A 22,734-nucleotide genomic window follows, 5' to 3' on the forward strand; every position below is an offset into this window, starting at 1 on the left:
ACGAGCCCCCAACTGTTATGAATCCCGTAACTGGAGATCTTACCAGCAAAGATAGAGAGGTCCGTTGAAGTCTGATGTCACTATTTTCAAACGTTTTATTCGTAAAGGGACACAAAAGTAGGGTTAATACATACATTCAGATAGTGCACATTGTCAACATTCAATCTAAAGCGCAGGTATAGTAATAATCATCATTAAGAAGTGAGCTCTGCTGGTGTCTAGGGGTTAATAGATTATCTGTTGGAAATATAAAAGTCACTCTGAAAGTCTGCAGGCCTCAGCCCCTTTGAAAATCGCTGGATTTTGCGTGGGGCGACCGAGAGAGAGAGATTGGGGGGAAGAAGAGAAAGAACTTGCCGAGTCTTGATGAATCTTCCGTGAAATTGGGGGAGCGTTGGTTCCCTCTCCCTGATGTTAGTTAAAAGCGGTTTCCTGTGATTCCAGCCACAAATTCCAATCCCGGAATCTAACACACGTGGCTTCCTTCAGAATGGCTTCCCGCTGCTGCGGGATCACTCTCTCATGTCTTCTGGGTGCGTCTGAGGGGCTGTCCCCCTGAGACTCTCCTTTATACTTCCTCATGGGGTCGCAGGTGTCAATCAGGTTGGGATGATGCAATCTCTCTCTCAACCAGCCCACCTTGCCCGAGGGCTTTTCACGTGTTCTCCATGAGACAATAGTTGCTGGCATCTTATTCTGTATCCCTGGTGGAACGTGCAATTTTTCACGTTTCTCTCTCTCTCTCACTTCCTGGGTCTACTGACCCCCCCCCACCCCCCCTCAACGGGTGCTCTTGCGATTCTCACAAAGGAGGGGGCTGGGATCATAACAGCCCACAGAACTGCCACTCACTGGATGTATTTTTTGTTTTTCACACCATACTCTGAATACCCTAGTGGCAGTTGTGAACAAAAATCCCCAGGAAATCAGCAGTATCTGAGAAACTAAAACCAACCCATCTGGCACAAGTCATTCCAAAGACTCAGCTTAGACCACATTCTTTCCCCATTTTGACGTTTGATCTGAACAACACTGACCCTCTTGACCACGTCTGCATGCTTTTATGCATTAAGTTGCTTCCACATGAATGGCTGCAGGCAGGTAAGGTGGCAACTAAGTTGATGTTTTTCTTATGAAATATTCTTCTGTGAATTAAAGTGTTTCATTCTGTAAAAGTTTGTAGTATGTAAGTTCAAACCTACCCTACCAAATAAAATCCCAAATCATTAAACAATAAATCCAATCAGCTAACCACAAGTTATTTCAGTCACCACTGCACCTTTAGACAGCATAAATTAGTTCTCTAGCACTGAGATAGTCAATTATTCTTAGCTGAATAGCAGATGTAAAAGTAATTTTCCTTTATAGTCTCATCAGTACATGAAAATCACTGAAAAGCAGTGTGATAAATGGTACCTGCACACTTTGAGTGGGGCTTTCAACATACTTGACTTTTTCCCAGTGGGTTTGAGAGTTTCCGATGTTCTGATAGGATTGAAAGTCCCTGGTGTGATCGTAAACCTATAAACAGAGAGTCAATTGCCAGTTAGACTTGTGTAAGCATAACAAGTAGTTTTAGAGCTTGACCCATGCCATCGTGGATGACAGATGCTTGAATATTTAAAGACTGTTTTTTGGTTAGGAAGGTTTTGACCAATGATTTCAGTGCAACCAGATAGTGCTATCAATAGATAAGCATAACAATGAGGAAGATGGGAAGGCTGCAAGTAACTCTTCACCAGGGAGTCGGAGCACTGGAGCCCAGTACTGGATGTCTAGGCTGTATTGGCCGTAGGATGTGTAGGAGAGGATGGTTAAACACTGAAGTTATTTGATGGATGGCTGCTGTTGGGGGGCAAAATATATAACAAAACCCCATTTAAAAAAAAACATGCTGAAGAGTGATAGGAGACAGGAAGACATCAGAGCTTTATGAATTATTGGCAAGACGCTACTGGGAAGAGGGTCAGTGGTCAGAGAGAAACTTTTTTAAAATATATTTTTTATTAAATTTTTAAGAGAATTTCATAAAATGAATAGAATAATAAAGTAATGAAAATTAATACTAGCCCTCCCCCTCCCCTCCCCTTAACATCCCTGTCTAAAAAAGGAAAAAAGAAAAAAAGGAAAAAAAGGATTGCCTGGATATCAGAGGCTCCCCACATGCTCCATGGAATTCAAAGTAACTTTGGTATACATCTTTAATTTTTTTCCCCAAATAACTAATAATTTTATCTTCAAAGGATATTTAGTCCTATCTTTTGTAGATAGGGGTGCCAAATTTTCAAAAATATATCATATTAATTTCTTAGGTTATAAGTAATTTTTTCAAGTGGAATACAACTATATATTTCGTTATTCCAGCAGTCCATAGTTAAGTATAAATCTGATTTCCAAGTAACTGCAATAGATTTTCTGGCTACAGCCAATGCAATTTTTATAAACTTCTTCTGATATTTATTCAATTTAGGTTTCGGTATTATCCCTCCAATATCGCCTAATAAAAATAATATTGGGCTACGTGGAAGTTGTATTCCAATAATTTGTTCCAGTAGAAGTCTTAAATTTATCCAAAAAGGTTGAATTTTAAAACAAGACCAAGTAGAGTGCAAAAAAGTACCGATTTCTTGATCACATTGGAAACATTGGTCAGATAAATTTGGGTTTAATCTATTTATTTTTTGTGGTGTAATATATAGTTGATGTAAAAAATTGTATTGTACTAATCTAAGTCGAACATTTATTGTATTTGTCATACTGTCAAGACATAGTCTTGACCAATTTTTTTCATCAATTTTAATATTCAAATCAGTTTCACATTTTTGTCTTGACTTATGAATTCCTGGTTTAATTGTCTGTTTTTGTAACAAATTATACATACAAGACATAAATTTTTAAATTTTTCCTTTTTGAATTAAAGTTTCTATTTCATTAGGTTTTGGTGTTAACATTGTTTGACCCAGTTTATCTCTTAAATAGGCCTTTAATTGAAAATAACAGAAAAGAGTGTTATTTGATATTTTATATTTATTCTTTAATTGATCAAATGACATCAATATACCTCCTTCAAAACAGTCACCAATATAATCTGATCCCTTTTTGAAACCAGTTATGTAAAAGTTGATTATCCATTGTAAAAGGAATAAGTCTATTTTGTATTAGGGTTCTCTTTGCTAATAAAGATTTCTTTATCTCATCATCCACATTTACCTTATTCCATAAATCAATCAAATATTTTAATATAAGAGATTCTTTCTTTTCCTGTATCCATCTGGATTCCCACTTATATATAAAATCTTCGGGTATATTTTCTCCTACGTTATCTAGCTCTATTCTAATCCATACCGGTTTTTCTTCATCAAAAAAGATGCAATAAATCTAAGTTGATTTGCTTTATAATAATTCTTAAAATTTGGGCGTTGTAACCCTCCTAGATCAAATTTACATGTCAATTTTTCCAACGATATTCTTGACATCTTACCTTTCCAAAGAAACTTCCTCACACATTTATTTAACTCTTGAAAAAACTTCTGGGGCAGTTGTATTGGTAATGTTTGGAATAAATATTGTAGTCTAGGAAATATATTCATTTTTACAGCATTAACTCTACCTACTAATGTTATTGGTAACATCATCCATTTATCAAGATCTTCTTGAATTTTTTTCAATAATGGCAAATAATTTAATTTATATAAATTCTTTATATTATTATCGACTCTTATACCTAAATATTTCATACCAATTATTGGCCATCTAAGTTGAGTTACATTGACTATAATCTCCTTTAGTAAGGGGTAAAATTTCACTTTTATCCAAGTTTACTTTATACCCTGGTATTTTCCCATATTCTTCCAATCTAAAAGATAATTTAAGCAATGAATGCAATGGATTTGTTAAATAAATCAGAACATTATCAGCAAATAAATTAATCTTATATTCCTCCTGGTTAACTCTGAAGCCCACAATATTTGGATCTGTTCTAAATAATTCAGCTAATGGTTCTATCGCCAATACAAATAGGGCAGGTGATAATGGACAGCCTTGTCTAGTTGATCTTGTTAATTGGAATGATGTTGAAATTTGACCATTTGTCACTACTTTAGCTTTCAGACTAGTATTTAAGGTTCTAATCCATTTTATAAAAGATTTTCCTAACCTATATTTTTCCAATACCTTAAATAAAAAGTCCCATTCCAATCTATCAAATGCTTTTTCTGCATCCACAGCAACTGCCACACTCATTTCCTCCTTCTTTTGTGCCAGATGAATTATGCTAAGTAACCGAGTTACATTATCTGCCGATTGTCTATTTTTAATAAAGCCTGTTTGATCCATATGTATTAATTTTGGTAAATATTTAGATAATCTATTAGATAAAATTTTTGCTATTATTTTATAATCCGTACTCAACAAAGAGATAGGTCTATATGACGTTGGTTTTAAAGGGTCTCTTTTTTTGGCAATACTATTAGGATCACTGTCGAAAAAGATTGTGGAAGTTTATGTGTTCTTTCTGCTTGATATATTAACTCCATAAAGGGAGGAATTAATAAATCTTTAAATTTTTTATAAAATTCAGGCGGAAAACCATCTTCTCCTGGAGATTTATTACTCTGAAGTGATCCTAAACCTTCTTCAACCTCTCTTAATGTAAAGGGCATATCTAATCCTTTGTGTTCTTCCGAATTCAATTTTGAAAGAGTTATTTGTGATAAAAATGTTTCTATCTCAGCAATCTCATTTTGTGCTTCTGATTGATATAATTTGGAGTAAAATTTTTTAAAGGTTTCATTAATTTCTCAAGTTTTATAAGTAATTTTATTTGCACTTGTTCTGATTGCATTTATTGTTTTGGAAGCCTGCTCTGTTTTCAACTGCCAAGCAAGAATCTTATGTGATCTTTCACTTAATTCGTAGTATCTCTGTTTAGTTCTCATAATTACTTTTTCTGTTCGATATGTCTGAAGTGTATTATATTGTAACTTCTTATTGACAAGTTGTCTTCGTTTTTCTTCTGTCATATATCTTTGGGATTCTTTTTCTAATTTTGTAATCTCTTTTTCTAATTGATCTATTTCTACCATATATTCTTTCTTAATTTTAGAAGTATAACTTATTATCTGACCCCTCAAATATGATTTCATCACATCCCATAATATAAACTTATCATCAACTGAATGAGTTTGTAACCAAAAAAAATTGTATGTTTTTTCATAAAATCACAAAAATCTTGATGTTTTAATAAAATTGAATTAAATCTCCATCTGTAAATCAGTTCCCCCTTATCCATCATTATCATTATCATTATCAAAGGGGAATGATCTGACAATATTCTCGCTTTATATTCCACACTTTTCACTCTATCCTGAGTATTCATTGATAATAGGAAAAAATCAATCCTTGAATAAGTTTTATGTCTATTTGAATAAAATGAATAATCTCTTTCTCTTGGATTAATTCTTCTCCATATATCAATCAAATTTAAGTCTTTCATCAATGATAAAGTAGGCTTTATTACTTTTGAGTTTGTAACAGCCTTAGTTGACCTAACTAGAACTGGGTCTAAACAAAAGTTAAAATCTCCACCAATTAATATTTTATCATGTGCGTCAGCCAAATTCAAAAAAGCTTCTTGTATGAATTTTGCATCATTTTCATTTGGTGCATAAATGTTCATAAGAGTCCATAATTCTGAAAAGATTTGACAATGTATAATCACATATCTCCCCACAGAATCAATTAGTACATTTTGTATTTTAACTGGTAAGGTTTTATTACCCAAAATTGCAACTCCCTTCACCTTTAAATTAAATGAAGCTGCGATAACACTTCCAACCCAATCTCTCTTGAATTTCTGATGTTCTGTCTCTGTTAAATGTGCTTCCTGCAAAAAAGCTCCGTCTCCTTTCATTTTCTTAATATATGTTAAAACTCTTTTTTTCTTTTCACAGGTCCATTAAGCCCATTAACATTAAAACTTTAAAAATTGAGTAAATTAGTCATTCATAATATCTTGGGGAATCTCTTTAAAATTCTCCATGTTGCTATGTGTCTCCCCCCTTAATCATCCAGGCAAAAAAAGAAAAATAGAAGATAGATAGATAGTAAAGAAACAAATAACAAAATACCCCTCCCCACTAATGTTGTGAATGAATAGAAACACAACATTACCCCCCTCTGTTTTACGGATCACGGCAATCGCCATGATTACACACGTGAATCCCACAGCAATCGATCAGAAGCTCCTCCAGCTCCCCATAACAAAAAAATATAAGTGAAGAAGAAAATATCTCTACACCCAATTAATATTTCTCAATTTTTTTTACCTTGTTCCCCTTCTATCATATACTTAAAGTATAATTGTATATTCTTCTACTCATAAATGTCCATCAAATCCGATCCCTATCTCAGTCTTCATCTTTAATCCATTTCATTTCCATAATTCTTTACCGCATCTCGCAAATATTAGGAAGTTCTTGTACAAACTCCTCCGCTTTCTGATGATCAGTAAAAAATCTTCTTTCTTCATCATTCAAAAAAATTATCAGAGTTGCTGGGCAGCTCAATATAAATTTATAACCCTTTTCCCATAAGATTTTTTTCACTGAATTAAATTCCTTCCGCCTCCTCAAAAGGTCGTAACTAAAAAGGTTCTGATTATATCAGGATAAAAAAGAACTCTTTTCCCTTCTATCATCAATGGCCCATTTCTCTTTCTGGTACCTTGAGCAGCTGCCTTCAAGATCTTTTCTTTATCTTGATATCTTAAACATTTTATCAAGATTGATCGTGGGTTTTGATCTTGTTGAGGCTTTGGTCTTAAAGCTATTTGAGCCCTTTCGATTTCAATTAACTGACTTCCCTCTTCCATTTCCAAGATTTCCAGGATCCATTTTTGTAAGAATTTTATTGAACCTTCTCCCTCTATACCTTCTTTAAGACCAACAATCTTAATATTGTTTGGTCTGCTGAAATTTTCTAGCACATCTACTTCTTCCAACAACCGTTTTCTTTCTGATGTCCAGGCAAGGATATTATCTTCCATCTTGTCCACTCTTTCAGTGGTGTGTCCCATTTTTTCTTCCAACTTTTTAACTTTCTTATCCATTTTATTTTGTTTTTCCACCACCTTATCAAGTGCAATCTTCATATTTCTAATATCTGTTTTTATTACTTTTAATTCATGCATTATTTATATCAGGGCTTTTCTTATGTCTCCAGAAAGTTTCAATTTTCTCCTGTTCTTGTTCTTCTTCATCTATTTCTTCATCTGTGTTTTCCAGAGAGTCTGATTCTACTTCTGATTCACTTTCATGTTCACTTCCAGTCACAGTTGGAACTTGTAGTTCTGTTTGTACCTGTTTGTGCATAAGTCTTTTCTTCACACATGCACAGCTCCCGCTGTTTCTTCTTAGAGATCGTTGGTATTGCTGCAGCCTCCTGCCCTGCACCATCAAAGGCGACATGTTCTTCGCCGGGATGAGATCCAACTTGAGTACGAGGCTCCGCCAAAACGGCCGGGCCTCTTTCCCCACCAACTCGCGCTGTCTTCAAAGTAGTAATTCTCTTCTGTTTCTGTTTAGGAGGCATATCTAAAGATAGTCCTGAAATGTTTATAAGTAGTTTCTAGAAGGTATTTATTAACTCTTCTTCACTTAAACTTTGTTTTATTGGTTTTTACGGGAGAGCTGGATTTCCACGTCTCAATCCTACATCATCAAGTGACATCCCCAGGGAGAAACTTTCTGCCAGGTAAGTCAGACACCTCAGATGCAGAAGGAGGAGGGCTGAAGGCAGTTGATTAAAGGGAGTGTGTTGCATTGTGAGGCGTTCTCCAAAGAATGAATGATAAAGCCAGTCCCACGAAGCATTTCAAGGACCAAAAAGGAAAATGGATTTCCTCGAACTTCTGGTAATGCTCCCACCCCCCCCCCCATCGTTTCCATTCCCATCTCTCACCTTGTCTCCTTACCCGGCTCCCTCTGGTGTTCCTCCCCCTTTTCTTTCCTCCATGGCCCTCTGTCCTCTCCTAACTCTTTTCCTCTTCTCCGGCCCTGTATCTCTTTCAGTAATCAACTTCTCAGCTCTTTACTTCATCCCTCCTCTTCCTCTGGGGTTACCTATCACATACTACCATCCTCTTACTCTGATTTCTCACCTTTTTTCTCCAATCTTGAAGGGTCTTGACCCAAAACATCAAATCTTTACTCTTTTTCATAAATGCTGCCTGGCCAGCTGAGCTCCTCCAGCATTTTGTGTGTGTCAGCATTCTCTGTTTTTGGTTTCAGATCTACAGACGAAGCTTTTTTGATGTTTACTGCAAAGAGCAAGTTATCCAGAGTGTGGTGCACATTACAGGGCATCATGGTCCAAAATGATCTACAACAATAGTCAAGGAAACTGGAGGCACAAGATGCAGCGATTTCTGGAATCTGAGGAACAAGTAATGTGCTGCAGGAACTCAATGGGTCAAGCAACATCCATAGAGGGGAATGGAACTGTCGATATTTCACAGCAGATAGGAAAAGGAAAACCACATCACCCAAAGTGCACGTTTAATATCGATAGCATTAATGCTGCATAGGGTTATGAAATTAATACAATCTCATGTATTTTATTATGAAAAACTTGTTTCTCAATGGTAACTTCAGATACTCAGAAATGAAGAAAATAAAGGCAGACAACAGCCATTCAGCTCCCTATCCAATATATTCTTGGCCGGTCATTTATTTTAATACCATGTACCACATCTCCTTTTGCATACCAGTTTATTCACCACCTTCTTAAATACCATACTCAGTGACTTGGCCTCTACAGCTTTCTGATTCTACTACCCTCTGAATGAAGAGATTTCTTCCCATCTCAGACCTTTGACATGAGACTATGACCCCTCCAGCAAGTGGAGACATCCTACCTTCATCCATTTCATGGAGATATTTCTCATTTCTGGAAACACTAGCCAATACTAACCTAGTGTAACACATAAGGTTCTGGAGGAACTTGGCAGATCAGACAGCATCAATGGAGAGGAATAAAGAGTCGATGTTTCAGGCCCTTCATCGGGACTGGAAAAGGGAGAAGCAGCCAGAATTAGAAGGTGGGCAGGAGTGGGGAAGGAGATGGATTTGTGTGGTTAGTTGGGGGAGGGGCAGATGGTGGGGGAGGGAGGATGAAATGAGAAGCATGGAAGTGCAAGTTGGAAAAGGTAAAGGGCTGAAGAATGAGGAATCTGATAGGAGAGGAAAGTGGACCATAAGAGTAAGGGAAGTGGGGGGGGGGGGGGGGGAAACACCGGAAGGTGGTAGTTTGATAGGCAGGTGAGGAGAAGAGAACCAGAATGGAGGATAGGAAATGAGAGGGGGTGGGAGGAATTACTAGAAATTAGAGAAATCGATATTCATGCAGTCAGATTGCAGGCTGCCCAAACAGAATATCTTGAATGGGGCCTCATCATGGCAGAAGAGGAGGGCGAGGACCAACAGGTTGAATGGGAACGAAGACTGGAATTAAAGTAGTTGACCACCAAGATATCCTCCCTACTGCAGACAGAACAAAGGTGCTCGACAGAGCGGTTCCCCAATCCGCGTCGGGTCAAACAAAATCAGAGGAAGCCACACTGTAGAAGGCCCTTCAGACTTCCACGTTAATGTTGCCTCACCTTGAATGACTGTGTGGAACCCTAAATGGTAGTGAGGAGGTAAATGAGGCAGTGTAGCACTAGTTTTGCTTGTAGGGATAGTGCCAGAAGAAAGACCAGTGAGGAGGCAATGAATGGACAAGGGAATCATGGAGAGAGCGATTCCTAGAGAAAGCAACACGGTGGAGGGTGGGGTAGGCAAAGATGCGTTTGTTGGTAAAATCCCATCAAAGATGGCAGAAGCTGTGGAGAATGATGTGATGAATGCAGAGGCTCATTGTGTGGCAGGTAAGGACAGAGTATCCCTATCCCTGTTGAGGCAGCAGGAAGACGGGGGGAGGGCTAATGTCTGGGATATGCAGATGAGGGGGGTGTCAGTGGTAGACAAAGGGAAACCATATTCTTTGAAGGACATCTCAGATGTTCTTGAAATGTCCTGAGAGCAGATGTGTCAGAGGCAGAACTGAGAAAAGGGAATGGATTTTTTTCCAAGTCACAGTATGTGGAGAGCTATAATCAAAATAGCTGTGGGAGCCAGTAAGTTTACTAAAGATGTCAGTAAACAGCTTGTCTCCAGGAATAGAGAAAGAGAGATCAAGAAAGAGGAAAGATGTCAGAAATGGACTAAGTGAATTTAAGGGCAGGGTGGAAATTGGAAGCAAAATTGATGAAATTGACAGGGGTCAGTATGGGTGCAGGAAGCAGTACCGATGTAGCACAGAAAGAGTTGGGGAGCACTCCCAGGGAAGACTTGGAACACAGACTACTCCACATAGCCAATGAAAAGGCAGGCACAGCTGAGGCCCATGTGGGTACCCATGGCTACATCTTGGCTTTGAAGAAGAGCTGAAGGAGAAATTGTTGAGTGCGAGGACCAGTTCTGCCAGACGAAGGATAGTTGTGGTGGAAGGGAACTGGTTAGGCCTGTTATCTAGAAAGAAGCAGAAAGCATTACGACTTTCTTGATGGGAAATGGAAGTGTACAAGGAATAGACATCCACAGTGAAAATGAGGTGATCAGGACCAGGGAACTGAAAGTTGCAGTAGAGATTGAGAGCGTGTGAAGTGTTGCGCATGAAGATGGGAAGGGACTGAACCAAAAGAGAAAAAGTGTAGTTGAGGTGTGCAGACACAGTCAAAAACAATGGGCCCAACTGATCTATAGACTGTGAAATAGTTCCCACAGATTGGAGAATGGTAAATGTAAACCTGTTATTTTTAACAAGCAACTGTACTAGGCAGATAGGTTAGCTTGAAATATACTAACATTTCACCAGTCTGCTGTATGAGAAGAGATTAGATTTATTGTCCCCAAGGTTTATTTAAAAAGCTGCAGATGCTGAGAGTGTGAAATGTAGAAAAAACAAAGTACTGTAAGGACTCAGGTCAGATAACATCTATGAAAACAGGAAAAAAGAATCTTTCAAATCAGAGTCTTTCAACACAAGCTATCCTATCTTAAAAAAGAGCAGGGTTATGTTTACCACTTGCCAATTGGTAGGAACTATTTCCCAATCTATAGATTTCTGGAAAATGATGACCAATGCATCAACTATTTCCACAGTCAGGTGTTGATGAAATGCTGAAGTTCATTTCCCTCCTCAGCAACTACCTGACCGACCAAATTCCTCCAGCATTTTAAGTATGTTGCTCAAGATTTCTAGCATCTGCAGAACTTCCTGTGTCTCCATAAATAACTTTGAAACATCAAATCCATGAGTTAAAAAATCCTTTTCAAATGTAAGTCGTGTTTGGGAGGGGTGCAGGGAAGATGAAGAATTAATTCAGTTCCATTAGGTCTCACCAGTGTAGGATGAAAGAGAGAGATTCTCTGGTGTAATGCTAAAGAAACTGGTGTAATGAACAGATTTTTCCACTGGATCACGTCAAGTCCAGCAATGGAGAAAAGCAACACATGCAATGCATCTATTACTCATTACTGACCAATGAATTCAGAGTGTCCTTACCTATCTGTGATTGAATGCCAGTGGTTTCCTTGAAAACACCAGTCATAACCAACTTAATATGAACTAGTCAATATTGCAGCAAAATTGATTTTGTTCTGACAAAAGAACTTAGATTCGCACTTGCTCTGCAAAAGAAAAACTCCAAAAATCAGTCTCAGCGGAGACAGTGGAAATAAAAATGGTTTGCTGTAATGGTTTCAAATTTACTGAAGTTCAGTCACTCTACAGGCTCCAGGATGTGTCAGCATAATAAAGGAGGCCCCTTGGAAATAAAATCTCATCAACCCAAGAATGTGCACAAATGAATCTAATAACACACACACACACACACACACACACACACACACACACACACACACACACACTCACACAGGCACACTCACACACACTCACACAGACACACACACTCACACACAGACACACACACACTCACACACAGACACACACACACCCACACACAGACACACACACACTCACAGTGTTGCAGGAACTCAGCAGGTCAGGCAGCAGCACCTATGGAAATGAAAAGAGTCAACTTTTTGGGCAGAAACCCTTCTTCAGTACTGAGAAGGAAGAGGGAAAGATGCGAGAATAAAAATGGTGGGGGGGGAGGGGTAGAAAAGAGAGGCTGCCGGAATGTGATAGGTGAAGCCAGGTGGCTGGGAATTGGTGGGATTATTTTTATTCATTCTTTTGATTTCTAAGAGAATATAGAAGTATTAGCAATTCATGCCTTTAAAATTAAAAAATTATTTGCTTTAACACATACCTGTATGGAAGGAACCTGATCAACCGTCAAGTACGTTTTATGTACAATGACCTCCGAACCTTTGGGAACATTTATTCCTTTCATGCTTTGGGCCAGTACATACTGATGCTGTCTATTTTGTATCTGTCACAAACAAATGGAAATTTAGATTTATACATTTATAAAGTAAAAACACCTCATTGAATACTAGAGATATACAGCACAGAAACAGGCTATTTGGCCAATTGAATCTATGCTATCAACCACATTTTTTTTTGCACTAAACCTGCATTCCCATTAACTCTCCCCAAATTCTACAACACAGATATGCATCACAGGCAATTTATAGAGACCAATTAACGTACCAATTTGCATGTCGTTGGGATGTGGAAAGAAATTGCAGAATCTAGAGGAAACCACAAAATACAGGGAGAAGGAGCAGACTTCACACGGACAACCCATCAGGATTAAAACTTGACACCACTGTGCAATTTGTGTTATTTGTGTTTTTAAACATAAAAACCCTAAATCAACCTCCTCAACATAAGCATAGCAACCAAAGGTTTTATCAATGCAGGCATACAAAGAGGACACATCACACAATTTAAACAAATGTCAATGGATAAGTTTCATTCATACTGCAGTCTCATTCTCCAATATATCCCAAATCATTTTACAGTGAGTATGCTGCTCACACCTTCATAATTATTGATAACGTGCTTCAATGAACAAAATTGTCTTGTCTCATACATTGTGACACTGCAATAAGGAACATAATCACATCTCTAAATCATTGATTTACTGGATCAACATTTACAGTATCTTAAGAATCTATATTAGATAAAACTAATTCTTAGTCTGTCTTTAATATGGATAGATAGTATGATGAGTTCAAAAGGTATTCTCCCAAAGCAAGAAAGCAGTGATGCGCATTTAGATATGTAATAGCCTGCTCATGATTTCATGCTTATTCATCTCTGGATTAAATGGTTTTAAAAGTTCCTAGAACAAGTAAATGTTTTGATCCACTGTAACATACAAATTTTTTAAAACAAAATCAAATTACAATGGTAGTTCATTTATGCAGTGTTTCCTGACAATTAGAGGCACAGCATGGAATAGGGTCTTCAGGCCCAGCGAGCTGTGCTGCACAGCACCCCCAGCCCAATGTACTAACTGGTACATCTTTGGTCATACAATGAACTACAACTTCCATGAATCCATTAGTATTCAAAGAAACCTTGCTGTTGTTGGTTTTGTCATCTTCAATTTATCTCAGCTCAAAGAGTTTTGGGCATAAAAGAAAAATTAAGGCCAAGGAATAGAATAATTATAATAATTTATAACAGTGGTGTAGACTTCAGAAGCAAGTTTGAATGTTGCCCGATTAAACAGGTTTAGCTTGTAATTTCTTAAATTTAGAACAGTACATCTGTAGTTGTGAACTTCCCATGATTCAGGACACCTACAAGGACAGGTGTGTAAAAAGGGCCCGAAGGATCACTGGGGATCCAGGTCACCCCAACCACAATCTATTCCAGTTGCTACCATCTAGGAAATGGTACCGCAGCATAAAAGCCAGGACCAACAGGCTCCGGGACAGCTTCTTCCACCAGGCCATCAGACTGATTAATTCACGCAGATGAGTGTATTCTATGTTACATTGATTGTTTTAATTATTATAAATTACTGATTGCATATTGCACATTTAGACAGAGACGTAACAAAGATTTTTACTCCTCATGTATGCGAAGGGTGTAAGAAATAAAGTCAATTCAATTCAATATCTCACTGAAACGCTCAAGTTTCTTATGAGGCTTGCTGGGGTGAATATGGAGATAACGTTTTCCTTATCTAGAACTTATGAACCAGGGAGTACCATTTCATAAAACAGAGTCAGCAATTTAGGAAAGAGATGAGGAATTGCTTCACCTAATGAAAAATGAACCTTTGAAATTTTTGACAGGGCTACACAAGCTCAGATACTGAATATACTTAGAACACAAAATGATAAATCATTCCCTATATAAGGAATATAGGGATAAAGGATTTGTGCAGTAAAGAGGTAGCAAAGTGGAAGATAAGCCACAATCTTATCAAATGATAAAGCAGACATACAGAATCAAAGGGCCAAGCCTTGCTCCACTTTCTTAAAAGAAACTTGGTTGAGATAGGGACAGGAACGGATGCTCAGTGTTTCAAGGTTTCAGAAAAAAATAGACTAAGGTTGAAGAGGGAGGGGGAGAGTGAGGAGAAAGAGTTAATCAGAGACAATATCATGGCTACAGTCAGAGAGAACATAATGAGGGCTCGGCTACGGATTCCATATCTCAAAAATAAGAAAAGCTGTAATTAATCTGACGGGGATCTACTACAGACCCACAGTAGCCACCAGGACACTGAGGAACAGCTAAGCAGGCAGATTAGGGGAAGTATAAAAGCAACCGCATTAGGCAACCTAAGCTTTCTTAAAATAGACTGGGATCTCCTTTGTGCATGAGGCTGAAATGGACTAGAATTTGTTAAGTGCATCCAGGAGAGGTTTTTTTTTAAAATCAATATGCAGATAGTACAACAGGAGCTGGACCTGGTGCTGAGTAATAATAGGACATAGAACAGTAGGGCACAGAACAGGCCCTTTGGCCCACAATATTGCTCCAACCTTTTAAGCCTACTCTAAATTCAAACTAACCCTTCCCTCTCACATAGCCCTCCATTTTGCTTTCATCTATATGTCTATCAAAGAGACTCTCAAATGGCCCGAAACTATCTGCCTAGACCACCATCCCTGGCAGAGTGTTCCATAAACTCACCACATTCTACATAAAACCCAATTCTGACATTGTTCCTTTACATTCCTTAAATCACCTTAAAATCATGCCCCCTCGTATTAGTCATTTCTGCACTGGGAGAAAATCTCTGCCTGTCCACTCTATCTATGCCTCTTGTATACCTCTATCAAGTCACTTCTCATCCTCCTTCACTCCAGAGAGAAAAGCCCTGGCTCACTCAACCTATCCTCATAAGACAAGCTCTCTAATCCAGGCAGCATGCTGGTAAATCTCCTCTGCACCCTTTCTAAAACTGACACATCCTTTGTATAATGAGGCAACCAGAACTGAACACAGTATTCCAGGTGTGATCTAACCAGAGTCTTATAGAACTGCAACATTATCTCGTGGCTCTTGAATTCAATCCCCCTACTAATGAAGGCAAACATACTATACAGCTTCTTAACCACCCTCTCCAATTTTAATTATCAACTTGTGTGGTGACTTTGAGGGATCTATGGATGTGAACTCAAGATCCCTTATTTCCACCACACTGCTAAGAATCCATCCATTAACCCTGTATTCTGCCTTTCAAAGTGTTTAAGTTCATACTTTCCTGGATTGAATGCCATCTGCCATTTCTCAGCCCATCTATCAATGCCCTATGACAATCTTCTACACTACCCACATCACCACTGATGTGTGTCATCTTCAAATTTACTAACCCACTTTTTGATTTCCTTATCCAAGTCACTTATAAAAATCTCAAGAAGCAGGGATCCCAGAACAGATCCTTGCAAGTGCACCACTGGTCACCAATCTCCAGGCACAACACGCTCCATCCACTCCCATCTTCCATGGGTGAGCCAATCCTGAATCCATGCAGACATTCCCCTGGAGTCCTTTCCTCCTGACTTTATGTATCAGCCTACTATGGGCAACCTTGTCAAACACCTTACTAAAATCCTAATATATCAAATTCACTGTTCTATTTTTTGATCTGTTTTGTCATTTCCTCAAAGAATTCAATAGCTATGCCAACTATCCCTAATCCATCTATGCTTCTCCCAATGCTTGTAATTCCTGTCTCTAAGAATTTTCTTCAGTAATTTGCCCACCACTGATATAAAACTCACTGGTCCACAATTTGCCAGGGTTAGTCCCATTACCTTTCCTGAAGAAAAGAACACTATTTGCCAGTCTTCTGGAATGACTCGTTTCTAGTAATGACGCAAAGATTATCGCACAGAAATATTTTTCCATGCTTCATGAAGCAACCTGAGATATGTCCTGACTGGTCCCAGGGACTTAGCTATCCGGATGTGTTTTTTTCCCCAAAGTTCCAACACATCCTCTTTCTTAATATCGACATATTCCAGCGTATCAGCCTGTTTTACATGGTACTCACATTCATCAAAGTACTTCTCACCAATGAACACTGAAGCATATTATTAATTTAGGAGCTCGCCTACCTCAGCCGACTGTGGGCACGTATTTCCTCTGATCCCTGATCAGTCCTACACTCACTCTAGTAATCCTCCTGTTCTTCATGTACATGTAAATCAGCTTGGGGTTTTCCTTAATCCTATACACAAAGACCTTCTCATGTCCCCTTCTCGCTCTCCTGTGTACAGTCTTAAGCTCCTTTATAACTCTCTAGAATCCACTTTAATCCTAAGAATGCTTCTTTCTTCTTGACCAGATGTTCCTTGGAAAAAAAAGTTCAGCCCCTACAACTATTTTCACATTTTACTGTGTCATTTTCTAATCCTAAAATCTATTGAAGTAGGATTTTGGAGATAATCCACAAAACACAGTTCATCATGTCAAATCAAAAGAAAAATTCCAAAGCACATCAACAATTTATTAAAAATTAAAAACCAAAATTGAGGCTGAAAAAGTGCTCATCCTCTTTATAATTACTACGCTGACTTCTGTGAGGTGCAAGGTACAGTGTTAGCTTACCAACTCACCCAATTTGATGTAGAAAATTGGAGGATCACCTCTTTTCAATGAATTCAAAAAAGACATATCCTTGCTTATCAAGACTTTGCAAAGTGTCACTTATAAAATACTGTATAAACTTACTGGATAAACTTACAAGGCCTTGTGCTTGGATGAGACTAAAGTGGAACTTTTGGCCTCAACAGTAAGCAGTACATGTGTTGTAAACCTAATACTGTGCAAAAGCTAGATTAACATCATTCCTTCTGTAAAGTACAGTGGAGATAGCATCATGCTATGGGGATGTTTTTCAGCAGCAAGGACTGGACATCTGGTCAGGATTGATGGGAAGATGAATGCTGCTAAATATAGAAAGATTCTGGATAAAAGCCTGCTAACCTGTGCCAGAAAGCTTCAAATCTGGAAGAAGTTCACCTTTCAGCAAGACAGTGACCCAAAGCACACTGCCAGAGAAACACGGAGTGATTTCAAATTTTAAAAAAACTGATGTTCTTGAGTGGTCCAATCAGAGGCTTGACTTTAATCCGATCACACATTTCTGGCAAGGCCTCAAAATTGCTGTCCACCACCACTCCCTAAGTAACCTGGCATAGCTTGAGAAATGGGCAAATCTAGCTCCATTCCATCCTCCAAAGCTAATAGAGACTTATCCAAAAAGATTATCAGCTGTAGTAGCTGAAAGAGGTGATTCAGCTAATTACTGAGCAAAGTGGAATAAATATTTTTAAACTGCTGACATTTGTTTTTGAACTTATTGTTTTTCATGCTTTACAATTTTACTTGATTTTTTGGCTCTACAATGGAAAAATGTACATGTGATACACAAATAAAAATTATCAGTTAAATTGATTGAAATCTATGGCTGTAATTCTTCATGTGAACAAAGGGTTGGAGGTTGAATACTTTTACAAGGCACTGTACATAAAGGACCAGGATAAAGATCTAGATTTGCTGGTTAGTAATTTTGCAGATGATACAAAGACTGGTGATGTGGTGAACTGCAAAGAAGATAGGCTAAGGATATAGATCAGTTGCAGATGTGGGTGCAGAAGTGACAAATGGAGTTTAACCCAGGCAAAAGTGAAGTGTTGCACTTTGGGAGATAAATATTAAGGTGTCAGCACACTGTTAATGGCAAAACCCTATCAGCATTGATGTGCAAAGAAATCTTGGGGTCCAAGTCCTTAACTCCCTGAAAGTAGCTACACAGGTTTAGACCCTCTATTGGTCAGGGTTGATGTGTCTAGTTGTCTGTGTGATGTGCAAACCAGGGAAATGCGATATGGATGGCAAGTTGTTACCCATGCAACAGGCTCCCCCTCTCCATGCAGCTGATAGATCTAAAGGAATGGCAGAGACCGATGCAGTTTGATAGAGTAGACAGATAGGCATAGAGAGAGAAGACCGCTGACATCTTTCTCACAGGTTTGAAATGTCTAATAACAGTGGGCATACATTTAACATAAGGAGCCAAGTTCAAAGGAGTTGTGCAAGGCAAGTTGGTGATTTTTTAAAAATATATAAACACACAGTAGTAGGTGCTTGGAATTCGATGCCAGAGGTGGTTGTGGGGGCAAATACAACAGAAATAATCAAATATCTCTTAGATATGCAAACAAATGTGTAGGATATGCAAGGATGTGGACAGTGCACTGACAGAAGAGATCAGTTTTGTGTGCATTCGATTACCAATTCAATTACTTTGGTACAATATTGTGGGCTGAAGGGCCTTTTTCTGTGCTAGCGTACTATGATTGTATTCATGGACTGTTCTGGAATCTTTATATTTCAGAAGAGGAGTAATAGGTAATTCAGTAAGTGTGAAACAAAATAAAAAGTTTAGCTTCTTACTTGTTCCCTTGTCCTAATAGGATGAAGTAGAAAATTAGAAGGAATACCATATACTCTAACTTCAAATGACTAGAAATCACATCTTCATGCTCCAAACAAATAACAGGCCTGTTGAGGTATGGAGGTGGGGTGGGGTGGGGTGGTGTGAGTGTGAGTGTGTGCGTTTTTTTTTGCTCTGGATAGGCATGGAGACTTAACTGCTTCTATAATTTCTTATCAATAGGAAACATTTTTGATTTGCATTGACATTGGAATGGTCAACTACTTCTGGATTCACACAAAGAAATTTTTCCACAAGAATATTATATCTAGTCTAAATGGGAGTAAGAGACACAAAATTGTGGAGGAACTCAGAAGGCCTGACAGCATCTACGGACAGGAATAAAGGGGGCGGCGCTTCAAACAGAGACCCTCCCTCCTTTCCAGTCCTGATAAAGGAAGAAGCCAGAATAAAAAGGTGGGTGAGGGGCAGGAGTACAAGCTGGAAGGTGACAGGCAAAGCCAGGTGAGGGGGATGAAATGAGATGCTGGGAGGCGATAGGTGGAAAGGCAAGGTGCTGCGGCAGAAGGTATCTGGTAGAAGAGTGGGCTATGGGAGGAAGGGCACTAGAGGGCGGTGATAGGCAAGTGGGGAGATGAAAAGAAAAGGATTAAGTGGGGAGTCAGAGTGGGGAATGGAAAAGGGGTGATTGGGGGGGGGGGGGGGAAGATTTACTGAAAGTTGGAGAAATCGATATTCATGCTGTCAGGATTGAGGCTACCCAAACAGAATATATGGTGTTACTCCTCTAACCTGAAAGGTGCCTTTATCATGGCTGTACCAGAGGCCATGGACCAATATGTTGAATGGGAATAGGGAGTGTAACTTAAATGGTTGGCTATTTTAAATCCATGCCAGTAAATTGTTCCTTTTGCTGACATAGCCAAGGTACTCCAAGTGTTGGATTTCGCCGATGTGGAGGAGCAGGCCGCTCCATATACAGTAGATGGCTGTACCAAACTTGCAGATAAAGTGCTGCCTTACCTGGCAGGACTGTTTTCAGACCTGAATAGTGGTGAGGAAGGTGTAGCACTTGTTTCACTTGCAGGGAAAAGTCCCAGGAAGGAGATCATTGGGGATGTGTGAGTGGACATGGGATCCACAGAGTGTGAGGTCCCTGCAGAAGCGGAGAGTGGTTGGGTGGTGGCGGTAAAGATGTGTTTGGTGGTAAGGTCTCATTGAAGATGGTGGAAATTATAGAGAATGATATGCTGTACGTATAGGGTGTCAAGGATATAAGGAACACTATCCCTATTAATGTGATGGAAAGGTGGAGTGAGGGCAAAGTCTGGGAAATAGAGGAAATGTAGCTGAGGGCAGCAACAGCAGTAGAGGAGAAACACTTCTTTGAAGGAGGACGTCAAAAGTATGTTGGACTCTATAGAAGTTGATATGGGACTTCAGAAGAGGTATGGTTATATAAATTTTAATGTTCTGCTTTTACTACTTCACCATTAACCTTTTAGGAGTTCAAAATCATTAAGGGTATAAGTAAGGTGGCTGCCAGGTACTACTTCAAAATTAGCTCATCAACAAGGACACAGGGCCATAGGTGGAGACTAGTTAAGTAAAGATTTCAGATAAAATCAGGAAGCATTTCTTTACACAGCGAGTTGTGGACACATTGAACAAACTACCTTGCTGTATACTTGAGAGTAGTACCTCACAGGCTTTCAAATCTAAACTCAATAGTTATTTTAACACACTATGAATAGGAATTTAGCAAGCTTTGTTGGGCTGCATGGCCTGTTCTTGTCAAAAGCTTTCTAATATTCTAATGAGCTCTGTAGAATGAGAGGTTGAAGTTACTTTCCCTCTTTGCAGTGGTATAACCACCCCAGAAAGCAGTCATTAAAGAAATCTTCCAGTCAAGATTGCACCAATGATCAACATCTTCTAATAAGTAACTTCTTTTAAGAAAACTTCTTTTATGTCTGTTTTTCACCTTAAATGTGTTTTTGGGGTGGTTAGAGCCCGTGATTTACAGTTTGAGTGCTCCAGTGTTTTGCTCTCTCCGAGAAGTAAGTGTGTGCTTGGACTGTTTCGATGCAAAGAAACTTTGAGATGGGGTGCGAGCCAAAGTTTGACTCCATTTCACTGTTTAAAGCGTCCATTAATCGCCAAGAAAAGAGTCACGGAACATGGAGACATCGAGGCAAATGCAGACGTTGAGCAAGAGTTTCAGCACCCACTGCCTGCCTTAAGTATGTGAGCAGCTTATCGCTGTGTGGCTGGGTAGGCCTCTCTACCTCATGTGGTGTCCTTCTTTCAGTGAATGTTGGTAATATCATAGGATGGTTCTGTGTTTATGGATTGTGGACCAGACTTATGGTTTTAATATTCTGTTTTTTTTAAATAAAATTTCCCATTCTTTTTCCTTTTTGTTGTGTGAGGGGAGAGTGTTTGTAGGTTGATGTTCTGTTAGTTTTTGTGTGGGGTAAGGGCTGTTTTTTGGGGGAATGAATATTCCTGTTCTGTTTTTCCTGGGGGAGTGGGGTTTGATGATCAGGATGCCATTCTTTAGTACAGGGTGTGGGTTTGATATCTCTCTCTAAATGGCATTCATTTTCTTTCTTTGTTTCGTGGCTATCTGGAGAAGACAAATTCAGAGTTGTATATGGACACCTGTTTTGATAATAAATGAACTTTCAATACACAACTGTCTGAAAATTCTAATATAATAAACAGACCTTTCTCTGCAAAAAATATGAAAGGATTTTTCTCTTCAATAAATTATAAAAAACTAAATTAAATAAGCATTGTTACAATCATTACAACAATGATCAGTGAGTGAGATTAAATTGGCCACCTATCATTTTAAAATTTATAGGACAAAATGAAAGTGACAAGACAACTATAGGCTCTTGTAAAACTGACAACTCATACCTCTGCAGGGCTTGACAGTCCCAGTTGCTCATGGCTGTTCTGTACATAGGTAACTTCATTTCCATGATGATATTGTTGACCACCTTGTACCTGCACAAAAAGATCTACGTTAATCAAGGATCAGAGAGGTTGCTGTTCAATAAAATTACCCAATTCGTAGAAACCACTCCCTAATTCAATGAATTTTATGGCTGGTTCTAAGGAACTCCGATAACATATATTGTTAATCATTACATAACATTATGCTTATCTCTGGAAGAAAGGTTACTTTCACAAATAAAATCCAAATACATCATTTAAATTAGTTAACACGCAAAACACAATAAGATTCATAATCACGTACACAGATTAAGGAGGTTCTGTTAACTTTGCTGCTTTGAGTCAATACATTACACTTTCTCCCCTCAGTTTTGCATTTTCAATGCTTACACAAATTAAATAAAGCTTGTAACATTCTTGCAAATTTCTTGGTTAATTCAAGAGCAACTATATTAAAATCCTATCAAGAGGTCTCACAGTCAGGGACAGTGTGATGTCCAGGGGTAGTACAGGTTTGCAGCACTAGTTCAAATAATGCAAAAGGCTTATTGATTATCAAGAATATTAATGAGCAGCAAACAACCAGCATCTGATAATTGGAAAGAAAGCAGGTCTGGTCAACTTTAATAGTCTACCCTTAAAATAAATTTTTTGAAAATAGTCATGAGAATGGACACCTGACAGACATTACTCATAGGACATAGGCAGAAAATTTCCTATTGTCTAAAAGTCTTAAATCGGAGACAAGTTAGCAATTCCTAACTTCTAGAGTTTCAATCAAGCCAAAAAGGATTCACTGGCTTATATTTTGCATGAATGATCATTTGCCC

The 22,734-nt window shown here is 38.5% G+C and overlaps 1 protein-coding gene across 1 annotated transcript in view; it reads right to left on the reverse strand.

Moving 5' to 3' along the window:
• Nucleotides 1–22,734, reverse strand: part of pof1b (POF1B actin binding protein) — a 117,335-nt gene that overhangs the window by 67,592 nt on the left and 27,009 nt on the right. The window contains exons 2-4 of the mRNA XM_059977284.1: nucleotides 21,866–21,955; nucleotides 12,374–12,496; nucleotides 1,417–1,521 (exon numbers count right to left, since the gene is read on the reverse strand). Of these exons, the coding sequence (XP_059833267.1) occupies nucleotides 1,417–1,521; nucleotides 12,374–12,496; nucleotides 21,866–21,955 (318 nt within the window). The remainder of the gene's footprint in view (nucleotides 1–1,416; nucleotides 1,522–12,373; nucleotides 12,497–21,865; nucleotides 21,956–22,734) is intronic.

Source organism: Hypanus sabinus, chromosome 8, assembly GCF_030144855.1.
Source record: "Hypanus sabinus isolate sHypSab1 chromosome 8, sHypSab1.hap1, whole genome shotgun sequence".
Lineage (NCBI taxonomy): Eukaryota > Metazoa > Chordata > Chondrichthyes > Myliobatiformes > Dasyatidae > Hypanus > Hypanus sabinus.